Source organism: Amblyomma maculatum, chromosome 1 (genome assembly GCF_055883805.1).
Source record: "Amblyomma maculatum isolate TAMU_Amacu chromosome 1, ASM5588380v1, whole genome shotgun sequence".
Classification (NCBI taxonomy): Eukaryota; Metazoa; Arthropoda; class Arachnida; order Ixodida; family Ixodidae; genus Amblyomma; species Amblyomma maculatum.
The window spans coordinates 49,829,477-49,852,086 of record NC_139344.1 but is presented as its reverse complement, the minus strand read 5'-3'; the positions used below and the strand labels follow the sequence as shown (position 1 = coordinate 49,852,086).

Below are 22,610 nucleotides of genomic sequence, written 5' to 3'. Positions count from 1 at the left end.
TTTGCCAGGTTTTGGGATGAATTTAACGATGGCATCCCAGACGGCCACTGACGTCCGACGGACAGCCGAACTCGGCCGCAACTCGGCGGCCGATTTCGGACGTCCGCCGGAATTCCGGCGTACGTACGAAAGCGGATGGTCGAATCCGTTCGCCCAGCGGACAGCCGCCGTACGTCCGCCACTGGATTTGCTTTTACACAGCTATGATATAGTTTGTAGCCGTCGTGCTCGTCTGAACTGCGTATAAATCAGTAATGCCGTCAAGTCTGCATTATATGATGCCAGAGCGAATCGATGCGATAGAAAGCGTTTCCATTAAACAGTTTTTTTTTTATTTTCCGCATGTTTCATCGTTGAATTCTTCCATCAAAAATTTTTGATTTAAAGTTAAATGACCATTAAACATTTTTCTATCATGATGCTTCGGTGAACTTTTAATCAGTGGCTGAACAGACGCAGCAAGCAGCAAGCTCAAAAAGAACGAAACCGAACCTATCCTCAAAAAAATCTGAAATGAGCCAATCCAATCCACCTGACAAGTTGACGTTTAGTCATGGAAGATGGCTTCACGTTTCCGTGTTCTGCATTTTCTGCGCAGTTACAAATACCTACGGCTGTAATGCACTGCTAGCATTGTGTTTGCTGTGGCTTGGTGCGGCTGGCACACTTTGTTCACCCGCCGATTCCAAAGTAAGTATTTCACCGAACTTTTGTTTCTTTAGTGGAACTTTTCGATGCACCGATAGTGGTGAGCTTTTGGGCAGCCGAACGGTCGAGTGTTTTAGGTGAGACTGACAGGATGGCTCCGCGCCGACTAACTAAAGTGCAGCCTCAAGTCTGAGGGCCATCTTTCTCGGCATTACTGGACGCTGCGCCAGTAAGCCGCGCTACTTCTCTGTCTCTGATAAAGGAGTGCCTGCCCGAGCTTTAAAGGAGTTAATTTGTTAACCATGCGCAACGTGCTGAGTTGTAAAAACTATACGAGAAAACTTTTGCACTCCTCGAGCCTATCGTGCGACATACCTACACTTGTGAAAACGTCGCGAGTTTCTTTTTTTTTTTTTCTCTCTCTCTTTTTCTTTCTTTTTTTTTTTTTTTTTTTTTTTTTTTTTTTTTTTTTTTTTTTATGGACAGCCGCTGATCTTTCTCTCTCGAGCTTTACGGCAACTACAGTTTCTAGAAGGAACGGCTGTAGCTACTAAATAACTAAAGGTTTAGTACTCTCCTTCAGCTTTGACAAACCAGGACAGCACCTTGCGCATGTTGGTTATGCATGTGGGACCGAACCGCGCAGAACAACCGGACAAGGAGATGAGAGAAAAAAAAAAGTCAGCACTTGTCTTTTTCTTGACCCGTTGTTCTGCGCGGTTCTGGCAGGAATTTGACATACCGCCGCCGCGATACAGTTGGGCTGTGAGCTCTGGTGCCTGCAACGCCTTCTTTTATGCAAAACAGGCATACTGGGAGGCCATGCAAGCCGCGGGCTCAAAAAAAAAAAAAAAAAAAAAAAAAAAAAAAAAAAAAAACATACGAGCAAAAGTTGAGCAAAAGTGAGATGAAAACAAAATTGTTGTTGCTTTGTCCTTACAGATATTCAAAGGCTCCTCAGAACTTCATTGCATTATTGACAGCGAGATAATGCCAAAGCTACACTAGAGCCATGCAGCACCTTATAGTGCATGATACTGAGCTTATGTCTCGCACTGAAAGCTCTTACCATGTTCTTAGATTATCATATTAAAGTAGCTTTAAACCCATGCTTGTTAATACAGTGATAGCCATAAATTGAATCTAGGGCATCATGCTCACATACAAGGCTTCTGATAACCGCTGGTCACATGATGTGGGCTATAGCAGAAACCTGTACCTGGTCATCTTACAAACATTTGTGCAATTGATGCTTTTAATGTGTTGTAAAAGTTTTTGCGTTCTGTTTCTGTATGGGAATGCTTTCCTTATTGAAGGCTAACATTTGGCTTGCTACAGCAAAACCTCTACCTAGTCATCCTAAAAACAGCACCGCAGTTGGTGCTTTTAGTGTGTTGTAAAAGTATTTGTGTTCTGCTTCTGTATGGCAATGCTTTTCTCGTTGAAGACTAGCATGAGGCTTCCAAAAATTTTTCAGATGCCATTTGCTGTAGCCGATTTCGTAAGCCAACAGGAAGCAGCACTTTGAATATGGAAAACTGTCATCCACGGGGGAAAAACAGCAACATCCCTTTGCATTCTCATTTCTTTGGTATGGCTAAAAGTGAGTATTGTATCATTATCTATATTATTAATATTGAATCATGATTGTCAGTGTTGAAGTTGTTTGAGCGTGATGATTTTAAACACACAGGACATCCCTTTTTTACATGTAGGATGTAGAACTGGTTTCAACAAACTTTATGCAGCAAATTCTTTTTACATTGTCCACCATGTTACTTTTTGTCATTGTCCGTTGAAGTAAATAACCAGTATTTTACGTTTACACAGTCGTCCACTCTTAGCTTGAATGGGAATGTGTGGCATGCAGTTTGCAAAATAGCAATGCATCCGTCACAGCCATGCATCAAGGCTAAGTGGCTTGTGCGTAGAGGGACTAGCCGCTCCAGCTTCACGTCATCTGCCTCTTTGCTCCGGTGTGCAGACGTGCATTGAGGCAAAGTGGTTTATGTGTAGAGAAACCAGGAGCTTCTTTGTCACATCTGGCTGTTTGTTACGGTGTGCAGATGCACATCGAGGCAAAATGGCTGATGTGTAGAGGGACCAGGAGCTGCTGCTTAACGTTCTTCGCCTCTTTACTACAGTGCACAGCCGTGCATTGGTGCTAAGTGGCTTGTGCATGGAGGGCCCAGGAGCTGCAGCTTCACGTCTGCCTCTTCGCTCAGGTACGCAGGTGCGTATTGAGGCAAAATGGCTTATGCATAGAGGGACCAGGAGCTGCTGTGTGGCGTAGTCTGTATATTTGCTATGGTGCGTATTGAAGTACAGTGGGGGGGGCTCATGTGTAAAGGTACCATGAGCTGCTGCGTCATGTCGTCTGCCTCTTTACTATGGTGCGCAGGCATGCATCAAGGCAAAGTGGCTTATGCATAGAAGGACCAGGAACTGTTGCTTCACATCTGCTATGATGCGCAGCTGCGTATTGTGGGTGGTGGTGGAAAACATTGCCATCAGATACAAATACAGGAGGTTACTCACTAGCTGACCCTGAGGGGGCCTGTCCTGACAAAAACAAGGGGTCCCTAGTTTGGGACCCCAGTGGTGGTAGAGGGACTAGAGGCTGGTACTTCACGCTGTCTGCCTCTTCGCTACGGTGTGCAGCTGTGATGGATGCAGTGGCATCTCAAAAAGTGCATGCCACGCACTCGCATGTTCAGCCTGAGTGGACGACTGTGTACCTGCTATAGCTTTGTTATTCATAGAATAAACCTAGGCCAAGTTGGATAAATTATAGCTCACCTCATATGTGGTCAGCAAAGAAAAGCCACTCCAGAAAATCTGATGCATTTACTGTCATAGGATTCTTATTCATATACATGCTACTGACAAGTCAGATTCTTCACCCTCAGAAATGCCAGAAAAATAACCAAGGGTGCGTCTGCAATAGTCTAGCTTGCTCTTTCTCTGCAGACTTGAGTCAGATGTGTGTTCCATTGCTGTGGGTGGGACAGGTGTGAATCTTTGATTTTAAGCTTGCAACAAGTATGTTATTGTAGTTTAAAGGCAAAACGGTACTAATAATCGCAGCCCCCCGTGGCCTTTATCCCCTTTTAATAGTGTTGCTAGACACTGAATTATTAGTTTACTCTGCACTGTTTCTGTCTAGTTAATGTGCGGAGATGTACATATATTTATATGACTTGGAGTTGTCGACTTTGCACTTAGAAACATTGTAGCGTTATCTGGTGTGTTGCTTTCATTTCTTTAATGATTTCTGTAAGGGATCGGTGGGTATGCTAGGCATCATTATTAGTCTGCTCTTTTTGGGTCACCTGTTCAGTGCCCAGCTGCGGCCGTCTCCCACTTGCCCTCGGACAGGAGGCGGAGAGACGCGCACAGAGGGGCAGCTACAGCAGCTACAGTGCTTAACAGAAACGTAGGCAGAGAGGGAAAGAAGTCCCCTCTTCCGAGGACTTTGCTGTCGCACTCGAAGACGCGGGGACAGGCAGTTTGTTCTCGTTGCTGTGTCATGTAGGGGGCTCATTTTTATTTAAGGAGCTTTACGAACAGTATACAACTAAGGGGTCCTTAGTACTAAGCGTACTAAGGGGTCCTTAGTACGCTGACTGGACCCATCACCCGGAGGCAGCACAGCTTTGAAACGAGCACCTCTTTTGGAAGAACTGCTTATCGTTCAAAGAAAAAACACTGTCAGGTTGAAGGGTGTAAGGCCCGCTTCCTTGTTGGGGAGCCCATAAAAGTGACAATTATTCAGTGCAGGCGCGCTGAGTGGGGTCTCGTTGAGGATTTCAACCCTGGATGTCAACAATGGTGGGAGATGGCGGCGTTGAAAAAGGGCAAGTGTGTAACAGTGACAGTATGATGCGGAGCGGGAGGATGTGGATTGGCTCTTCTGATGTGGTCCGCAATGGTGCTGACTCGGACGCCAATAATTGCAATAATTGCCCTGTAAAAGGAGCCGCCAAGGATGCAAGCTTTGGGCAATGGTTGCGCATGTGGGACACCGTTTTGATGGGTTCTAATTTTTTTTTTTTTTCCTGGGGAGAGAGTTTGGCATGTGACCTAGTGAGCCAATCATTTCGAGGTCCATTCTCTAAATTCTGTTTGTTGTGAAACGAATTTGTTGTCCCTTTTGCATTGCTTGTATTAGGGAGAGGGTGAAGAACTTATGAAAGTGGAAAGACATGCCAAAATGTTTGTTAGCCAGTCATGTGTGAGTTCGTTGTCATTGGGGATGAGAAATGTGGGCGGAGTCCCGAAGTTAATGAAACGGCCCCACGGCCTGGAGAACTCGTTCTGAGCTAAATTTTGATCTTTCCTCTTCGGCATAGATCATGGTCATTGTTTCACCTGTTGTAAATACGTACATTCATGTATAAAATTTTCAGTTCATCTTCCTCTCCGTGTGCAAGTTGTTGTGGCCAGATGCAGTAAATTCACTATTTTCATTTCTATATAACGTGCCTTTCTGAAGATGGTGAGCTCTTTTGTCCAATCCTGTAAGAAAGCAGCAAAGTGCTCCCAAATCGTCCACAAAACTGTGTGATATCTTTAATACTAACTGCGGCTTGGTGTCACTCAAAACATGTAGTTGAGGTAGATTTCTTCCCCCCCCCTCTTTTTGTTCGTTCAAATGAGGACCAGCGGACACTAACTCTTGCTTTTGTAATGCCCTAGGCCCCGCCTTAAGGCAGTACTCCAATGTCAATACCATTTTTATAGCTATGGCTGTCCAACAGCACTAATGTCTTTTATACACTTCTTTTACTAATCTCTTACCCAAGTGGTGGCTTATACTGCGGGGGTGAAAGTCTCTGGACAGTATGTGTAGATTTTGGACTAGAATCGCGATGTAAACGAATTGTGACCTTATTTCTCTTGCACACATGAAAGAACTAACGTTCAACTTTCACATCGACAAGTATGGTCCGAGTTTCCTGGTCGATGTGAAAGTTATGTGCTTTGATTGCAGTTTGTGTAGTCCACACACTTGTCCCCGATATTACATAGGGGCAAATTAGGCGCCTTTACAGGGGCAGTTTCTTTGGCGCCCACTACCTTCCCCATAAATAAGCTACAGTGTTTCTTGTGAACAGCTGGCTGCATTTATAAATACCATTATTTTTTTTGTAATTTGTTGTGCGTAGTTGAGAAATCCATGACATACATGCACAGCTGGTTGCCAGAATTGTGCAGCCATATTTCAGTAACTAACATCCATGCTGCATGCTGCCGGTAATACATCAGGAGCTTGTGGTTGTCAGCTTTTTATGTTTTGTGTGACTATAAGCCTTGCTATTGTAATGTCACATATAGCGCTGTGGGTAAACAAATAACTTTACTTTTAACTCTTGTAGAAGCATGAACACTGCGCAATTACTGTGGCGGGCTATGCTTCCACATTGGGCTTTAGCCACATGTCAAATGTCTATCTTTATTCTGCTGCAGCAGCTTGCATGTTATCAGATAAGTTACTTCATCGCAGCTGCTCTAAGGAGACGCTTTCTAGACGCTTGTAGCCTAGATGTTGATGTCGATATACCCCCGACACGCCCAGGGAATGTCTTCGGTAGAGGGCACATGGAAACCAGCGAAATGTGCAGTTTACAGAACAAAAAGGTAACAATTTTAAGTGATGTTATTATTGATCACTTCTTTTCAGAGCAGGAACAGTGACTTTAGAAATCTGCCTGTTAAACCGCTCAAAATGCAGGTTTCTGCCGCCAATGCATACCTGTGTAATACTGCAATGCTCTGGCTGTGCTTTATGTTCATATACAGCATCCTTTATGCTTAGTTTCTCTGCATGTGCACTCCATGTCTTGGGCATTGCTGAGGGCGCATAGCAGCAAGCATAACATGCCATGTTTGGTCAGAGTGGCATGTTCAAAAAGACGACATAAAAACATTAAAATACTGAATGCCAGGTTCTTGTTATTCTGCATGGGTTTTGCTGCAGTTATATGACCTTTCTATATAGTATGTGACAGTTCTGAATGGAGATGCATGCGTACAGTGCCACCTGGAAAAAGCAATTGAGAGAAACTGGCAGTTGCCCTTGGAGATGTGTAATCAAAGTTCAGCACAGATAACTTGAATTTCATTTTCCCTTCTATTGCAGGAGGAGCCCAGCCTGCTCTTTCCATCTTAGGCCTGGAAGACCAGCAACAGCTGATCGAGCAAATGCACAGGATAGTAACTGCTCCTGGAATCCCGGCCTGCGGAGGCCGCCCACAGAGAACTCGATCATCTCCTCGCTAATTCCGAAATATTAGGTTTCAATAAATACCTTTTCCTCCACCACCTCCCCAAGAGAAGAGCTGTCGCGGCCAAGGATAATTAAAAAAAATTTATTCAAGCAGATTCTTAATACTCCAGTTGGCCTGCATTTTACCATGCCACTCCTTAACATCGATATTTTTTTAGTGTAGACTATTTATGCATGCAGTTTTTGCAATATAGCAAAAAAAAATGCTTTTTTTACAACCTCGCATGCTGGTATGCCTATGCACTTAGCATGTTTTCAGGAATGGCGCATTTGTGTAAAGCTCAGCTAGCATATGTGCCTCTTTGATGGAAGTTTTAATTGCACACTACTGTTCAGTGCTTTGTGTGTGAAAGTAAAGCAGACAACAGGAAACTTGAACCTGTTGCATATTCTATTGTCTGCTTTACTCTCACGACAAAGTCATTGAGCACTAGTATGTGACTGAAATTTCCATCGCACATGCTTGCTGAGCTTTACACGAATGTTATTGGCAAGTTTTTACACCAATAGCGGGCCCTGCAAGCATGTTCCGGGAAACGTCCGAATGTCCGCCTCCGGCTGCCCGTCGGACGTCCGTGGGACGCGATCCGGATCCACGAACGATAGTCCGACGGACGTCCGCTGTACGTATATCGAACATAACCGGACTTCCGTCGGATGTCCGAAGGTCCGAAAAAGGACGTCCGTCGGTCGACCGTCGGACGTCTATGGCCGTCTGGGATGTTTCCGAGACGCTGGGAGTTTTCCCTTCCTCCAACACTCGTTCGCAAAGTCCGCGAGGGCTGTGATAGAAGCGTCGTCTAGATTTCTGAGTGTCTTATTGTTAATGCCGTCCTCTCCTGGGGCGGATGTTGTACGTACCTTAAAGAGGGCTGCTCTTATTTCCGCCATTGTTATGTCAGCATCCAGGATGGAGTTAGGCTCTCCTTTATAATTGGGCAGGGACTTCGTCTCACGGGTTGTGCAGAAGTATTTCTGCTGTAGCGTGTCTATAATATCTTGATCCGTGCCTGGGTTTATGTTTAAAATTTTGGTGATTTCCTTTTGAGTGGTAGCTTTGTTGGATTCCGGATCAAGGAGATGCCGCAGAAGATTCCACGTCTGCCTCGTGCCTAGATTGCCATTCACATTTTCACAAATATGGCTCCACTGCTGTCTCGCTAGTTCTGCGGTGTGGTGTTGAATTTCTTTCGTGAGTGTGACGATCCTGTTTCTAAGCTTTTTGTTATATTTTTGCTTAAGCCATCTTTTTTCTAGGCTGTGCCTTGCCTCCCACATGTGCGTAAGTCGGCTGTCAACCGTATTTACGCCTAAGTCATGTACTAGTTCCTTAGTGGCCTTTCCCACATCCGATAGGAGGGTCTGTGTCCAGTGTTCTAAGTCTATGATTGGTTCGTTGGTTTGGTCGCGGATAGTCCTAAGTTTGTCCCAGTCGGTGATTTTGTTTTTTCTGGGTTGGGGTTTGAGATTGGCAATGGTGATTTTAGACATTATGATATAATGGTCACTTCCCAGATTTTGTCTGGTGTTGCTCCAGCTTAAGTCTGGGAGATTTTTGCCTATCGTTAGGTCCGGGCACGTGTCCCTGGTCACGGTGTTTCCTATCCTAGTAGGTTGCATGGGGTCCGTGTATTGGGTGAGCCCTCTTTGCTGGATAAAATCCATTAGGGCCGTTCCTTTCCTGGACATGGTTGCGTGTCTCCATTGCACGTGTTGAGCGTTGAAGTCGCCCACAATTAGGGTTGGGTTTTGGCCTGCGATTTGAAGGGTTTTGAGTATAGCGGCTTTCGCTGGTCCAGCCGGTGCCCTGGGGTGGCTGTATGCGTTTAGTACGAACAGAGAAGAGGAGTTTCTTCTGCTAGGCAGAATTTCAATTAATATACAATCGAGCTCTACGTTTTCAATCTCGTGGTTAACCACGGTAAGATTTCTATGTACCAACGTAGTAGTTAAAGGCTTTTCTTTGATGTGACATGGCAGAAGCGCCCGGTACCCTGGCAGTTTTAGTCGAGACATTCTGGGTTCTTGAATCGCTATAACGTCAGGTTTTTCGGATTGCGATTGAATGTGTAACTGCAGATCTGTTTTTTTGTTGCGTATAGACCTGCAGTTCCACTGCCAAATTGTTACGGTTTTAGGATTGGCCATTTTGCTGGGATAGATCGATTGGCGCCCCTTGAGCTAAAGGGGGAAGCCGGTGTAAAATTTCCTGTAAAACGGTGTCAATTACTCCGAATTTGTGATTTACATCCTGTATGTGTTGTTCGAGTCTTTGTGTTAAATTATCAACTCTTTGGGTTAGACTATCGAGTTTCTGGCTGTGCTCCTCCACTTTTTGTTCGAGTTTTGGGACTCTATCCTCCACTGAGGTATTTCTTACGTCAGCTGCTACTGCTCGTTTTTTGCGAGGTGTTTCTTCCTTGCTAACTACGCTTACTGGGGTTTCGACTGAGGCGGTCACAGTAGTTTCCATTTCTGTGACTTCCGGCAATGGGAGTGGTTTCGGAGGTGGGTCCTTAGATATGGCGGGTGCTTTTAGTTTACTATTTTCCTCCTCCAAGTGTTTGATTCGATCCGTGAGAATTTGAATGTGATGGAGTGCCTGATCTAGTTTAGACTGTAATGTCTGCAGCTCCATCCCCTTCCCATGAGAGGCCACTCCTGCCCAGCTCACCTGTTTCGGCCCGGGGCTCTGAGTCCGGCTGCTAGTGCTGGCGTCTCCTCCATTGCTGCTGCTTCCGTTTCGTCCGCCGCTGCTGCTCCGTCCGCTACGGCTGCTGCTGCGTCCGCTGTCCAAGGACGGGAAGGAGCTCGAGCGGTCCTTCCTTTCGGTAGATGTTGGGTCGTCACATGTCCGTGATTTGGGTCTTGATTGGTGCTCCGACATTTTCTTTTGGTGTCGTTGAAATCGCTTCTTGCAGCTGTTATCGCCTGTGCGGTGCCCTCCTCCGCAGATAATGCAGACCGGGTCGCAGACTTCTTCTTTCAGGTGTTGGTTTCCGCAGTACGGGCACCGTTGTTGCGGTGGCTCCGGACATACGTCTCTTCTGTGACCGACTCTTCTGCAGTTTGTGCATGCCTCTACTTTAGGAATGAAGGGGTAAACTGGGTACAGGACTCCGAAGTAGACGATGCTATCTGGGAGTTCGTCCGCGTCGAAGTGAAGCAGGAGGGACTTTGATGTTCTTCCCATGGTGCGTGCTTGAACGATGTCCGGGTTTCTTTTTCGGAATTCGGTCATCATTTCTTGGTGCGTTTCGCCATCGTAAGCCCTATAGATAATGCCTTGCAGGGCCCTGTCCGGAGGGGCGATGTACGACGTCATAACAATGTCTTTGCCTTCTATTTTGATTTGCTTGACTGCGACGTAGCGTAGTGCGTTTGCCTGCACCGGCGTCGATATGGTGATCACATTTTTTGCAGAGTTGGTTCTAGATTGGTCGTTTTCGGCCGCGGACGCGGTGACGCCGCTCGCTGTTGCGATCGCTTGTCTGATATATTTCTCGGTGTAGTGCGTGATGTCTACGCCACCCGTTGGTCTGTAGATGATTTTATAGTCCTTCTCCGGGAGTCGGGGTAGCGGTTTCTTCGGATGTAGCGGAGGTAGAGGTTTCGCCTTCGGTTTCTCGGACTGCTCTTTTTTCTTCTGAGGTGTTAATGACTCAGCTTTGGGGTTCTTGGTACGGTAAGAAACAATTGTCGTCCAGTCTGGTGTTTCGAATTCGGCTGGAGAAGCGTTCGTCCCAACTACGGCGTATTCCATGACTGCCGCCGTGGCGTTCGCGTCGCACTAGGCCTGGCGTTCGGGTAAGCAAGGGCGCCGGAGCGACGCTGGATTTAGACAGTCGGAGCTCGGTCTCCCGAGCTCCGATTTGCGTAAAAAAGGTCTTGAAATGTGTAGTAGTAGTAGTGGTGCACTTTATTCAGGACTCAAATTAAGCGCCCAACAGGGCTGAGGCAGCGGAGGCTGGCGGAGGCTTCTATAGACGACGACGGCAGCGCCTCAGCGCGGGTCCTTTTGAAAGCAAAAACCTGTTGGTACAGTGAACTCGAATATTCTAGTTCACTGTACTGTTGGCCTGTTGCCGGTTTCGGAGACAGGGCAGCGCGCGCCGTCGCCGGAGAGTGAGCTCACTACCCACTATTCTAGAGCAATATTCTAGAACACTTTAACCATCTTCCTCCATGACTTTAACTACGGTAACTACGCCAACGTTCACGCCTCAGGTTATAATAGTCATGACTCTAACTCTATCCCCAAGAGTGGCAAAAACAGTAAAAATGCATCTCTAGAGGGACAAACATAAATGCACAAAATTATATTTGACAAAGAAAGCACTTTAAAATAGCTTGAAATACGAAGTTAATTTATTTATGTAAAACGAAGTTTCACTTCACTCTTCTCTTTCGGCTTCCAACCTTCCAACTACTGCACTCTTGACTGCACTTCCAATTACTGCATTTCCAACTCCACTACTCCACTTACTGTCGCTACTTTTCAGCGCGCTGCTATCATCATCGTCTCCGGGGAACTAATAAATATAGTAGAGATAAATAGAGAATGGCCTGTAACGTTAACAAAATGGACGCTTTCGTGTTTTGACACATTTGGTGCGGTATTTTGAGTTGTTTGCCCCCACCGGCAGGAAAGAAACACACAAGATGACTGATGCGTGCGAACTTCTGTTTTTCGACACATTTTCACACGAAAGCAATGAGGTGGGCATTTAATTTATTTATATGCTTTATTAGATAGCTAGCTGTCGGAAGCCGAATGCCTCGGCGCGTGCCATCATTTCGGTAGAAGTTTTATGATCTCAGCGCCTTTTTGGCGTTGAAACTGCTCGCGCGTAGTAAATGAAATTGTTTTGCCCTCTGTTCAGGCATCATGTCGGCAGGAATTGCGATTTAGAGCAGCTTATTATGCCCAAATTATGCAGATCGTGTGTTGTAAGGACGATCTAGGGATAGCAGGTAGAATCGCTTGGGCAAGATGAATTATATTTATATCGCCACTCGCCTTTTGATGTTTGGGCTGTTTCACTGCCGCAAATTCTCCCCGCTGTGTTCATTTAGGCTGTGTGTAGAGAAGTACCGGAGTGACCCGGCGCTGTAATTTTTGGTGCCCCTTTTAGCTGCTGGAGACTTCAGAATCCAAATTTTAAACAACATCGATTCTCGCGGCTTGACAAAACCGAAAGCGGGACCGGTTTACAATAGTTGGCCTTAACTGGAACAAAAAGTTTGGCGATGCTCTGTAGTCGTGCGCAGCCCGCGCGGTGGTGGGGAAAGGGTGCTCTTACGTCCCGAGTTCGGAGCAACTTTAGAATTTTGTTCTTCATTTTTATTATTATTATTATTACATCCCTATTTTCTCCATGTTTATTCCTCCAGCGGATTGCACTTAGTTCGATGCCTCTTTTTTGTTGCGCTGTTCTTGCCTTCATCAACGGGCTGTAAAATAGGGCATACATGCTCTCTGATGACGGTTAAAATGATATGATGCAACGCCCACACAATACCAGCTCTCAGTAGGGTGTATGCTTGAAGACTTTTTGAGAAATAACAGTGCAGCAGTCTTGTTACCTGTAATATTAGATTTTGCTGCACGATGACATGCAAGTTTAGGTATATGTATGTATGTGTATATCGATAATAGTGCCTTTATGGCTCTGGTGTTCTCACAAACTTTCTCACAAACTTACACATTAGAAATCATCTGTGGCAGCATGTGAGTGGAGCTAGAATTTCGAAGGCACCTGTACACTGGTGTTTTGATGGCGAGCTTTCTTGTGGTGGAAAGATTCTTGCCAGTGTGGAAATAACATGGCATGTGTGCATCACGTGCCGTGCACTGCCTCCTACAAATTAAAAGGCACTTACATGCAAAGTGTACATGCTCATTGACTTGGTGTTTAAAAGGCCACGCTTTCACATGGCATCACAACATGCACTATCGTGGTGCAGGGATTGCCAGATATCACTGTTTTGTGCATTGCCTGTGGCGTACTGATAAGTGTGGGGTGTCCTTGCTATTGGAATTGGTAACAGCTACACTGCAGAAGGAGTGATATAAAAGTGGTACTCACAGCTTCCTTGCTGGACACTTTCGATGCACTTGCAACTTGGTGGAAAGCAAAAAAAGCACAGTGACGTTGGTATTAATCATGCTAGTGATGGGTCTCGATCGCGAGAGCAAGCGTTCAGGCACTCTTTGCAAGCGAAATAAAATATATCTCAAACATTTGTTGTGTCCAACATTTGGCTGTGACTTCCTAGCAAGGAAGTCACTGGCAGGATTTGTGTAGTCTAAAATTTCGGTGTCAAAGTGTTTAAGTGAACACAGTGACTTGAGAGTGAGAAATGCTAATCTTTATACTAAACATGATTGGGGAAACTGCATTCATTGTGGCATTTGTATGTGGAGGCAATACTGTAAGAGAGCTTGGATATCGTTGGTTTTCTTTGGGTAGCTAAGCTTAGAGGCATGATTCATTTGAGCAACAGATGAAGCCTATTTTAACAGAACACTTGCCATAGGGCCTCAACCTTTATGGGATTTGCTTTGTGTTATCATTGCACAGTAGAGAACTACAAGTAGTCAAACCTCATCTGGAGCCCTCCACTTTGGCATTTCTCATAGCCGTCCGCAAGATATGGGGGACGTTGAACCCCGAATGTCTTATAACATTGTGTATTAAGCATTAACCTTGGGCCCATTGCATAACAGTGTTTTTAAGCCTTGAATCACATATGTCATGACTGATAAGTGGGTGCATATCAGGTGGGTTGTGATCCACTAATGAGTGAGTTGCTGTTCACAATTGCTTTTCTAGGCCACCAAAAGGTCCCCTGAATGGCTTTCTGCTTGTGCTTGATGTAGGCAATTTGAAACTTGTGGTACTGGCATATGGATGAAGTTCTGGTTTAGAGGTGATGATCAGACACACCATGTGTCATACTCTACTCCTGTAGCAACCATTTGTCTTTCAAGAATATACATAACCATGCCGTTGTGTTTTATTGCTTGCAGGAGACAAATTTGGATTTGGTTCAGTTCCCAAAGCCTGTCTACATTCACGAAATTCGGATTATTCCATTAGGAACAAGGGTGCAGGCAGACTTTCCTGGTGGACACAGGCTGGGGTGAGTTTTATGCATATGGCAAGTTTTTTTGTCTGCTGATCATTCCTTAAAGGGTAGGCACACCAAATTTTTGTGCCTACTTATGAGTTGTAAATAGTGCTTGGTGATTCTGTAGGCATAGAGCACGGTGTTAGAAGCTGAAAATTACCTAATTTATTATCATATTATTAGTACGCAGCAGTTTCGCTTTTGGTTTGAAGTTGCCAGGTTTTTTTGACGTCAAACAGGAGGCATAACATTGAAATGTCACGTGGGCCAAAAACTCGTGACATTAACGAATAGGCGCGTCGTCTGCTCTGTTTGCAGTATGACTCCGCCATATGCTTTCATGTTGGAGTCACACTGCGGAAACAGTTGGTCAACTGATCCGTAAATATGATGCTTGTGTCATTTTGGCGGTCCTGTCATGCCGCGCCAACACCAACTATTGGGAAACATGCTGCTGTTGCCAACTCGCTCTTTGACAACTTGTTACTCGTATCAGTGCCGATGTCGGCCACTCGCTTCGCTACAGTTTTGCCAAAATTCCTACACTGTGCGAGCAGCTGGGAAAAATGAAAAAGCGGGAGAGGCTTTTAATATGGAAGCGTGTTTAAATGCTCGTGAGTATATAGTTTAAATCACACTGATCGAGCCACTGCTTTCGTGCGCCGTTTTGAGCACCACTTTATGTGTGCGAATCTGGTGGTTGCTGGGAGAATATTCACAAATTTTAGTGAATGAATGGTCATCGAGTATAGTTTTAGCAACAGTGACCTGAAATCGACAATTGCTTGCATTACAGAACGCGCCGGTGGGACCCCGGTGTGCTGAGCTAGCAATGCTGTAAGCGGCCCGGAAACAGTCGTCTGCGCTACTTGTGAAGAGCAAATTAGGCCGATTGAGAACAGTTGCCATGCACACATTTTACTGAGCTTATTTTATTATGAGATAGGCTTCCTATAGTAAAGCGGTGAGGGAAGACGAACCTTATTACTACGTTGAGTTGCTGACCGTGCCGTTTGGCGAAACCGACTAGGCGTAGCGACGAGTAGGGCAGGCAGAGAGCAGCGCAGTTCGGCGCTTGGCACGCCCGCAGGAGGTGCCGTTGCCGAAGGCTCCGCACTTGTGCAGGCATGCTACTGTTGCACGAGTATATCAGCAGTCCTGATAACATTCTTTTGTGGTACAATTAAGCCAAGAAGCGCTACAATGTCTCACTGCTGCGCCGCCTGTCACTCATGTCTCGGCTACGGTGACCGACAACAACGCCGACCATCGCCGCGCCGTCAGCAGCAGCCTTTGCAAATTTTAGTGAATGAATATTGCCGTGAAGCATAATTTTGGCTACACTGAGCCGTCGTGCCATCTGTGCGTTAGAAGTTTAGAACTGTTAGAACGCTGCCACGCTGGGTGCAATAGAATAGCCGAAACGAGCTGAGCAGCAGCACCGTCTCTTACGTCAGAAATCTGCAATGACGTCACAAATACTTGATTATGGTTTTTTCAGTGAACTCACATCACAGCTAATGCGCTAGTGATGGGTCCAGAATGCGGGGGCGAGCATTTCCACAAACTTTAGAAAAAAGGATTGAGATATTTTCTATGCCTCCCTTCAGTCTAATACTTGACTGAGGTGTTCTTCAAACACAAAGGAAGCGTATGACAAGCTTTGCACAACCATGCAATTTGGTGTCTCTACCTCTCTAAATAATCAAGCAATATGGAGTTTAAATGAAGTTTAGAACACTAGGGGCACCAGATTTTGGATGGGCTTTTTTCTTTGGAGTTGGGGCAGAAGACAATAGCATAAATGAGTCTGTTTGTGAAATTCACCTGCACCATCTAAATAATGTATAGTAGATTTTTTTTTTTTTAGCAGTTGCAATTTTAGTTTCAGCTGTGAAATGATAGCTGGACGTTAGAGGCAAGTTGTGGCCACATGAGCCATGAAAAAACTTGATATAATTGCTTAATTCAGAGATGTGGCTGTTGCAAATGGAGTTAATGGGAGCATAATGAAGTTGTTGGATTCATGTGCTGTCCTTAAATGTGCAAGGCGAGATGCATTCTACTGTTACTGGAAGTGTGCTTGATAGGATTGCATGTGTCTGAATTACTGATTTCAAAGCTTTATAAGTGCAGTTGGAAGTGGCAAGTAGTGTTTGTCACACTAAATATTATGATAAATCTTCTCGTTGGGAAACCGTTGTCATTGACAGCGGATAGTTTGTTTTGAGTTGCTGTCTGTGGCAAGCATACTATTCTGTGATACAGGCTGTGATGGCCATCTTGTTTGTGAATGCTGAGGCTATGGAAAAACGGAGAACAAATGGATGAAATTGAAAATTTCGAAAGTGACAAGGAGTTAGTGTGATTGAGCATACTGGCTATTTCAGGTGTAGATTCTTGCATGCTGCAAATACTTAAAGGTCAGCTTACCATACCATTCCATACTGTACTCCATATCATACCATGTTGTATCGTACTGCACAGCACTATACCATACTGTACAGTACTTATATGTACTGTACCAACCCCATACCATACCTTTTAATATTACAGTCAAACCTTGATATAACGAACACGCATATAACGAATTATTGAATATATCAAACTGTTCTGAATTAGTTTTGTCAAACACATGTATTTTTAACTTCCCATAGCGAGCACGGTTCAGCATAAAACGGATATTACGAACTTCGCGACGCAGGAGGCAGGCTTCGTTGCATTACATGTGTGTTGTGCGGCGCAGCAAACATTCAGGTCTACCTCGCAGGCGCACAGATGCCACGACAACATTGGGAGTTGACAGCCAAAGAAATCTATGGCCTCCGAGATCTCCTCCGCGCGCAAACAGGCGCGCGGAGGTGATCTCGGAGGCCACGAGAAATTGTTTGCATCTCACAATCGCTGACAGCGCCGCTTCAGCAGCGGCGGCAGCGGTGCGATCGAATGTTGCTTTTGCCTTTTTGGTTTTTGCGTCTCACGTTTTTTGGTTTTAGTGTTAGCAGCGGCGCCGCGGCGTGCCAGGGCGTGGCCGTTGTAGCGTTCGGCGGAGGCTGCGTCAGTCGTGTCGAGTGTGGTGCGCGGGTGTGCGTAGTGCTGTGATGGCGGGGAACGTGAAAAAAAGAGCAGCACTGATGTTAAAGGCCAAGCTCAAGATAAAATTAGGGCATTCAAGGCAGTTTACAAGAGGAGACTGACACTCTTCTCATGAAGCAGGACTTTGAAGATCGACTTGCTGGGAGCGTCATGGGACAGCGTGAAAGGCGAAACGATTTTCAACTGCTTTCGGCACGCAGGTTTTGTTCTAGCAGAGGCCCGTGCATCAAGTGAGATCGGGATGAAGCAGAAGCAGAGCTCCGCGAGCTCGATGAGCCTGGAACGAGTTTTGTTGGTGACATGCCCGCAAAAATGACTGTAGAAGACTTTGTAGGCGGCGACGACATCGCGGCGACCACGGCTGTACTGACGGACTCCGAAATCGCTGTGGAAATTTCTGAACATCCCGCAGACGAAGCTCAGGCTGACCCTGCAGACGACGAGAACATTCCGACTTCACAAGAAGCGCTTGTTGCATTGGATTTACTGCGCTGCCACTGCAGTGCTACTGAGAGCAGTGGGTTTGCCCTTGTTGAGTGTTTGCAAACTGTGGAACAGGGCGTGATACGGAACGCGATCAACACAAAAAAGCAGGCCGCATTAACGCAGTTCTTTGTGCTTAAATAAATGGACGTGATCCAAGTAGACACCCTCTGAGCTGCTGTGCCTTCTCTGATTGAAATTTGCTGCTCTTGCATGTATTTTCTATGAAATTTTATATTACGAATTATGGATAGAGCGAACTATTTTTCGATTTTTTAACTGTTCGTTATAACAAAGTTTCACTGTAGTAGGGATGTGTGAATGCCGTCTAGTAACTCGCAAATCGAATCAAGAATAAAGCCCGAATATTGAATAGCTGCAAAACCGAACTTTATTCAGCACAGCCAAACGTACCCAGCGTCTTCAAGGGACCAAGGACGAGGGAAAATGTTCAAATTATCTGAAAGTTTGAATTATCGAATGCCTCGAACGAAGTCTCGAGAACTATTTGCATCACAGTAATTTTATCTAATGAAAGCTTAGAACATGGATGTCTGTACATTTGAGATGAAAACTAAGTGACAGTGATATTTCATGATTTCGTCAGGTGCTTTGCACATACTGTCGGAATGAATTGTCCCATATCGCTGTGTGACACTGTAGTTGTGATGCTGCTTAGCAAATGGCCCCATCACATTTTGAGGATGCTTCACCACATAGACTATGGAGGGATGACATGCGGTGAAGCATCCTCAAAACGTGTCTGGTTAAGCATACTTGAAGCAGCATTCACACAAGAGGGAACTTTACCCCTCTCGAGCAGGGTGTAATGTACACATCATCAAAATGAGCCGCCTTTAGCCGCTGGAACCAGCTTCCCGGTAGCCCCTCGGGGGTGAAGAACTTTTTGATGGCTGGTGCAAGACCTCCACTGGAGGGAGCGGTGTCAGCAGCCTTTTCTTCGCTCTCCTGGCAACTTTGCGGGTTGCGCTGTGCGGGAAGCATGTAGTTGTAATTGGTTGTGGGGGGGGTAGCGTACTCCTTTGCTGCGGCAAAGCTTATTGGGAACGATGAGGATACATTCTTTTCCTCTGGTTGAACAGTACCTACTAGTTTGATATGTTGGTTGTGCAGAGTACAATAAAACAGTCTCGAGTACGTTTGTGTACAAGATCATGGCGAATTGAACAGTCATACTCCACCCTCCCTGCTTGTGGGACACATAATTAGTAAAGAATGTCCAGAGAAAAATAAAACAGCTGGCATCCTATGCCACCGCAAGCACAGTCTTCCTATAGTGAAAATTATAATCTAGTGCTTTTCTTCTGCCATTTATCACATACTGTATTTGCGTCTAGAATGCAATGACTAAATAGGATAGTCAAAATATTTTTTGTACAAAAACATAATGTGAAGATGATTGCTAACATGCCGTCGCATGTGCACACTGATGCCTACTTTGATAAATTTACCATTGTCATGTCAGCGACTTTACACACCTTGAGGCTTTTACGCATGTATAAAACTGCTCTTTTAGATAACAATGACTGTATGCTTAAAATGCTCCATTTAATTTGATATATACCTGCTTATCCAGTGAAAAACCACAACTTCTGGTCCTTTCAACTCTGCTACACCACTTATCGCACGCATTCATTATGCTACAACTTTCCGAAGCAAGTGAACATTCTTGCAGAACATGTCATGACCGTAGAAAAACATGCAAAATAATTAGCTGCGATAATTTATCTTTCTAAAGTAACACTTTTGTTGACATTTTGACGTCTTTTGTTTCTCACTCGACTTTTTTATTGCAGCAATTTTCATCTATCATTTTTTTTGTGTGTGTGCCAAGTTCAGTGCATGCATGATTCGTAAAATGCACTTGATATATGTGGTATGTAAATATTGTGTTCAAATAAATTGCTTTTTGTGTACAAACTACAAATCTCGTATTACCCTGAAAATGCTCAAGCCCGGTTGCCACGTGAAGGATGGGCACAGGGATGTTTTCAAGCTGCGGATGGTGGCCTTTTCCTCTTTGTCCTTTGCTGTAATATTGAGCGACATAAATAAAATACTTTGATTTCATTTCATTTTTGAAGTAACTGTAGTACTCATCTAGGGACCTAGGGATAGAGGAAGAAGAGTGAGGGTGTGCGTTTTAGTCATTTCTTGTCGTGGCTCCAATGCCTATACTCCGTTTCATTCATCAGGTGCAACACTGTCAAAGCTAGAGCTCTTGTTTGGGCTTCCCGCATCCGCTATAAAAAATAGAGTGTGCTCTTTACGAGAAGAAATAATTGCTTTGTCTGAAAGACTAATATATTTAATAAATACTAATAATAATTAATAATGAATTAAATAATAATTGTCTGCATTTGCCGTCAGTGTGAAAAAAAACTCTGTTAGGGGGAAAGGATTGTTATCGGTAAATTTATTTATTTTGTTTGTCGGTTTTGGTCGTGTCGCTTTTCCGCTTCCCTCGCAACTCTGTTAGCTGTGTTCTCTGCGCGGCACATCTCTTTTTCAGACAAATGGCGTCCAAAATGGCGTCCAAAGTAGTGACCTCAACCACCTCTCCGGAGCGGATGTTTTTCGAAGATTCATACTCGAAGATGTCCAGGCACGCGATGTAAATGATTGCAGACATCTGTGCTTGGAATAGAGCTTGTTTCCCAGAAATCTGTGTGGGATATTCCAAGTGTCTAGTGACTGAGGATATGGGAATGTCTCCGCATATCTTCACAAAATATGAGGTGGAGCGTCTGTGTGGACCATTTAAGTTTCCGAAGAAGTCACCTCGAGACATGAAGATCTCGAATTCATGAATGGTAAAACGTGACAGCTTCGTAGCACATGCCATCCGCCTAAAGGTACATGGTGTGTACACAAAGAGAGAGACACCCATGCTGGACAGTGTTCAAAAAGAAGACGATGACTTGCCGAACTTCAAGAAATCCACATTGTGGAGGTTGTTGAAAAGGCTTCGCATTGAAGAAGTGAAAACGGAATCTTGCTCTGATCAACCGCAGTAGTCTCATTGCCTGGCATCGGTGGTACCTGCGAGCGATTAAGCTCTCTTTTATGCCAGGAAGCAGGACTTGCATTTTTAGGCAGAAAGAAAAGTAAAAAAAAAAATATTTACTCTTAAAAAATATGCATCAGTGTAGCCTGAGAATAAGGAATGTAAAAAACAAACTTCTTGCATGACTGCATTGCGCTATTCCACAACGGAGTGCTTGTCAGTCTCCGGACAGTCTCAAAACCTCTATCCGCTGCTCTTCTGGACCCATGGAATTGTTCACGACAGGCCCGGTTTTAAGAGGAAGGCAGAGGAATGAGTAATACCCTCAATTAGAGCAAAAGCAAAAGTTATAGTACCCTGAATTGTGAAGAAAAGACCATTTTGCACCACCATGTCAGCCCGATAATGAAGCTGTTCTGAAAAAAAAAAAAAAAGCCCTTAAATTGGTGTCAAGTACAAAATGCTATTGAAAAAAAATCGCTAAGTGGATCCAAACCTACATACTCAAAGTTCTCTGTAGTGCCATATATCAAATGCTGGAAAAAAAGAAGTTTCGCGAAGATTTGAACCTAACCCTCCGAAGTTCTCGGTCACGCCAGAGTGACGCCTTAGACCACTCAGCCACGAAATGAGCGAGGAGTGTTACGCCTCCTTGTTTTTTTCTTGTGGACTACTTGCATAGCTTTCGCTGCATTGCACTTGATACATGAAATGGAGTGTGGTCTTTATGCTCATATTTTGGCCTGGAACTGATGTGAAATTTTATATAAATTTCCTCGCTACCTCATTGTAAACCCGTCTCTGGCTTCCTCGTGCCTTCTTTGCCCCATTTACACTATCGAGTTCCAAGTTCCAACAAGGCACACTGAACTCGGCTGCGGTGAAGGAGCGAGGCAGGCGCGGTGTAGATGAGTTCTTCTTGGCGTGCACCGAATCCCTGTGTTCTGGCAATAGTGGCATCCCTTTCATACTTCGCCGCTCATATGAATACAGGAGAGGGGGTCCTGCCAGCTAGCAGTGCCCCCACACCTCCTCCCTGAGAGGCTCCCCTGTGTGAATGCTGCATGAAGCGCAGAGGAAGCATATGGATGTAAGAGGGTGATATGCGTAGCCATTAGAATGGTGTGACATCAGCCCAGCACAAAACTAAAAGACCAGTGGCATGCAAAGCAGTGTCCGAAACTGTGCGACTGGCTGATGCACACGCTCGATGGCAGCAGCGGGATGGCATGAATTTAGCAGAAGTGAAACTATGCTACTGGGCTATATTTTGGTCATGGCGGGATTTCTGATCATCTCTGCGCCTGCTATAGAGCGCATGCCTGAAGTTCACGGGCACCACTGCCCCAAACAATTCTTGTTCAGGGACGTCTTTTTTGGACAATCGTTGGCTCCACGGGTCGCACCTCGATATGACCCCACGTCCGAAGTAACGAGTGTCCGGCACCACAGATTTACAGGGGCATTGGCTGGAGCCGCACTCCTGGTTCGAATTATCCAAATTTTCAAATTAATGGGGTTGAATTAACAAGATTTTACTGTATCTTGTCTTTCCTGCATCATTGCTGAGGTTGTCACAAAATATATAGAATATTTGGTCATCCGAATACATACTAGGTATTCAATTCACGAATTGAATCATTTGAGAACTTGTTGTTCAGTTCATATACTGGAGACATAAAGCTACGCTGGAGACTCGTCCTGTCTGCCTCTTTTCTGTGTCCTGTCTCCTGCATAGTTTTATGTCTTCAGTATAATGCCTTACCAACTAGCCCCTCATCACACACTCCTCAAATTCAGTTCATATTCGGTTATTTGAGTATTCGCACGCATCGAACTTCTAAGTATTAGTTTTTTGCTATGCATGTTTACTATGCTTTGTTTTAAGTGACTCAATTGGAGCATAGTTTTCAAAACGCCTTTTCAGCTTTT

The 22,610-nt window shown here is 44.9% G+C and overlaps 1 protein-coding gene and 1 long non-coding RNA gene across 13 annotated transcripts in view; both read left to right on the top strand.

The window, feature by feature from the left end:
• The first annotated feature begins 549 nt into the window (after positions 1-549).
• LOC146202338 (uncharacterized) lies at positions 550-7,653 on the top strand. 6 transcript variants are annotated; one of them, XR_014703685.1, is made up of 4 exons: positions 550-690; positions 2,126-2,251; positions 2,793-2,873; positions 6,791-7,653. It is a non-coding gene; the product is annotated as an uncharacterized LOC146202338 (long non-coding RNA). The 6 variants fall into 6 exon arrangements; XR_014703690.1 differs by having other exon boundaries at positions 2,793-2,881; XR_014703687.1 differs by having other exon boundaries at positions 2,715-2,873.
• A 3,823-nt stretch (positions 7,654-11,476) lies between these two features.
• vir (VIR_N domain-containing protein) overlaps positions 11,477-22,610 on the top strand; it is a 228,572-nt gene continuing 217,438 nt past the window's right edge. For all 7 annotated transcript variants that reach the window (XM_084588113.1, XM_084588114.1, XM_084588112.1 and 4 more), the window contains exons 1-2: positions 11,477-11,656; positions 13,971-14,083. In XM_084588113.1, the coding sequence (XP_084444239.1) occupies positions 11,600-11,656; positions 13,971-14,083 (170 nt within the window). In that variant the 5' untranslated portion in view covers positions 11,477-11,599. The remainder of the gene's footprint in view (positions 11,657-13,970; positions 14,084-22,610) is intronic.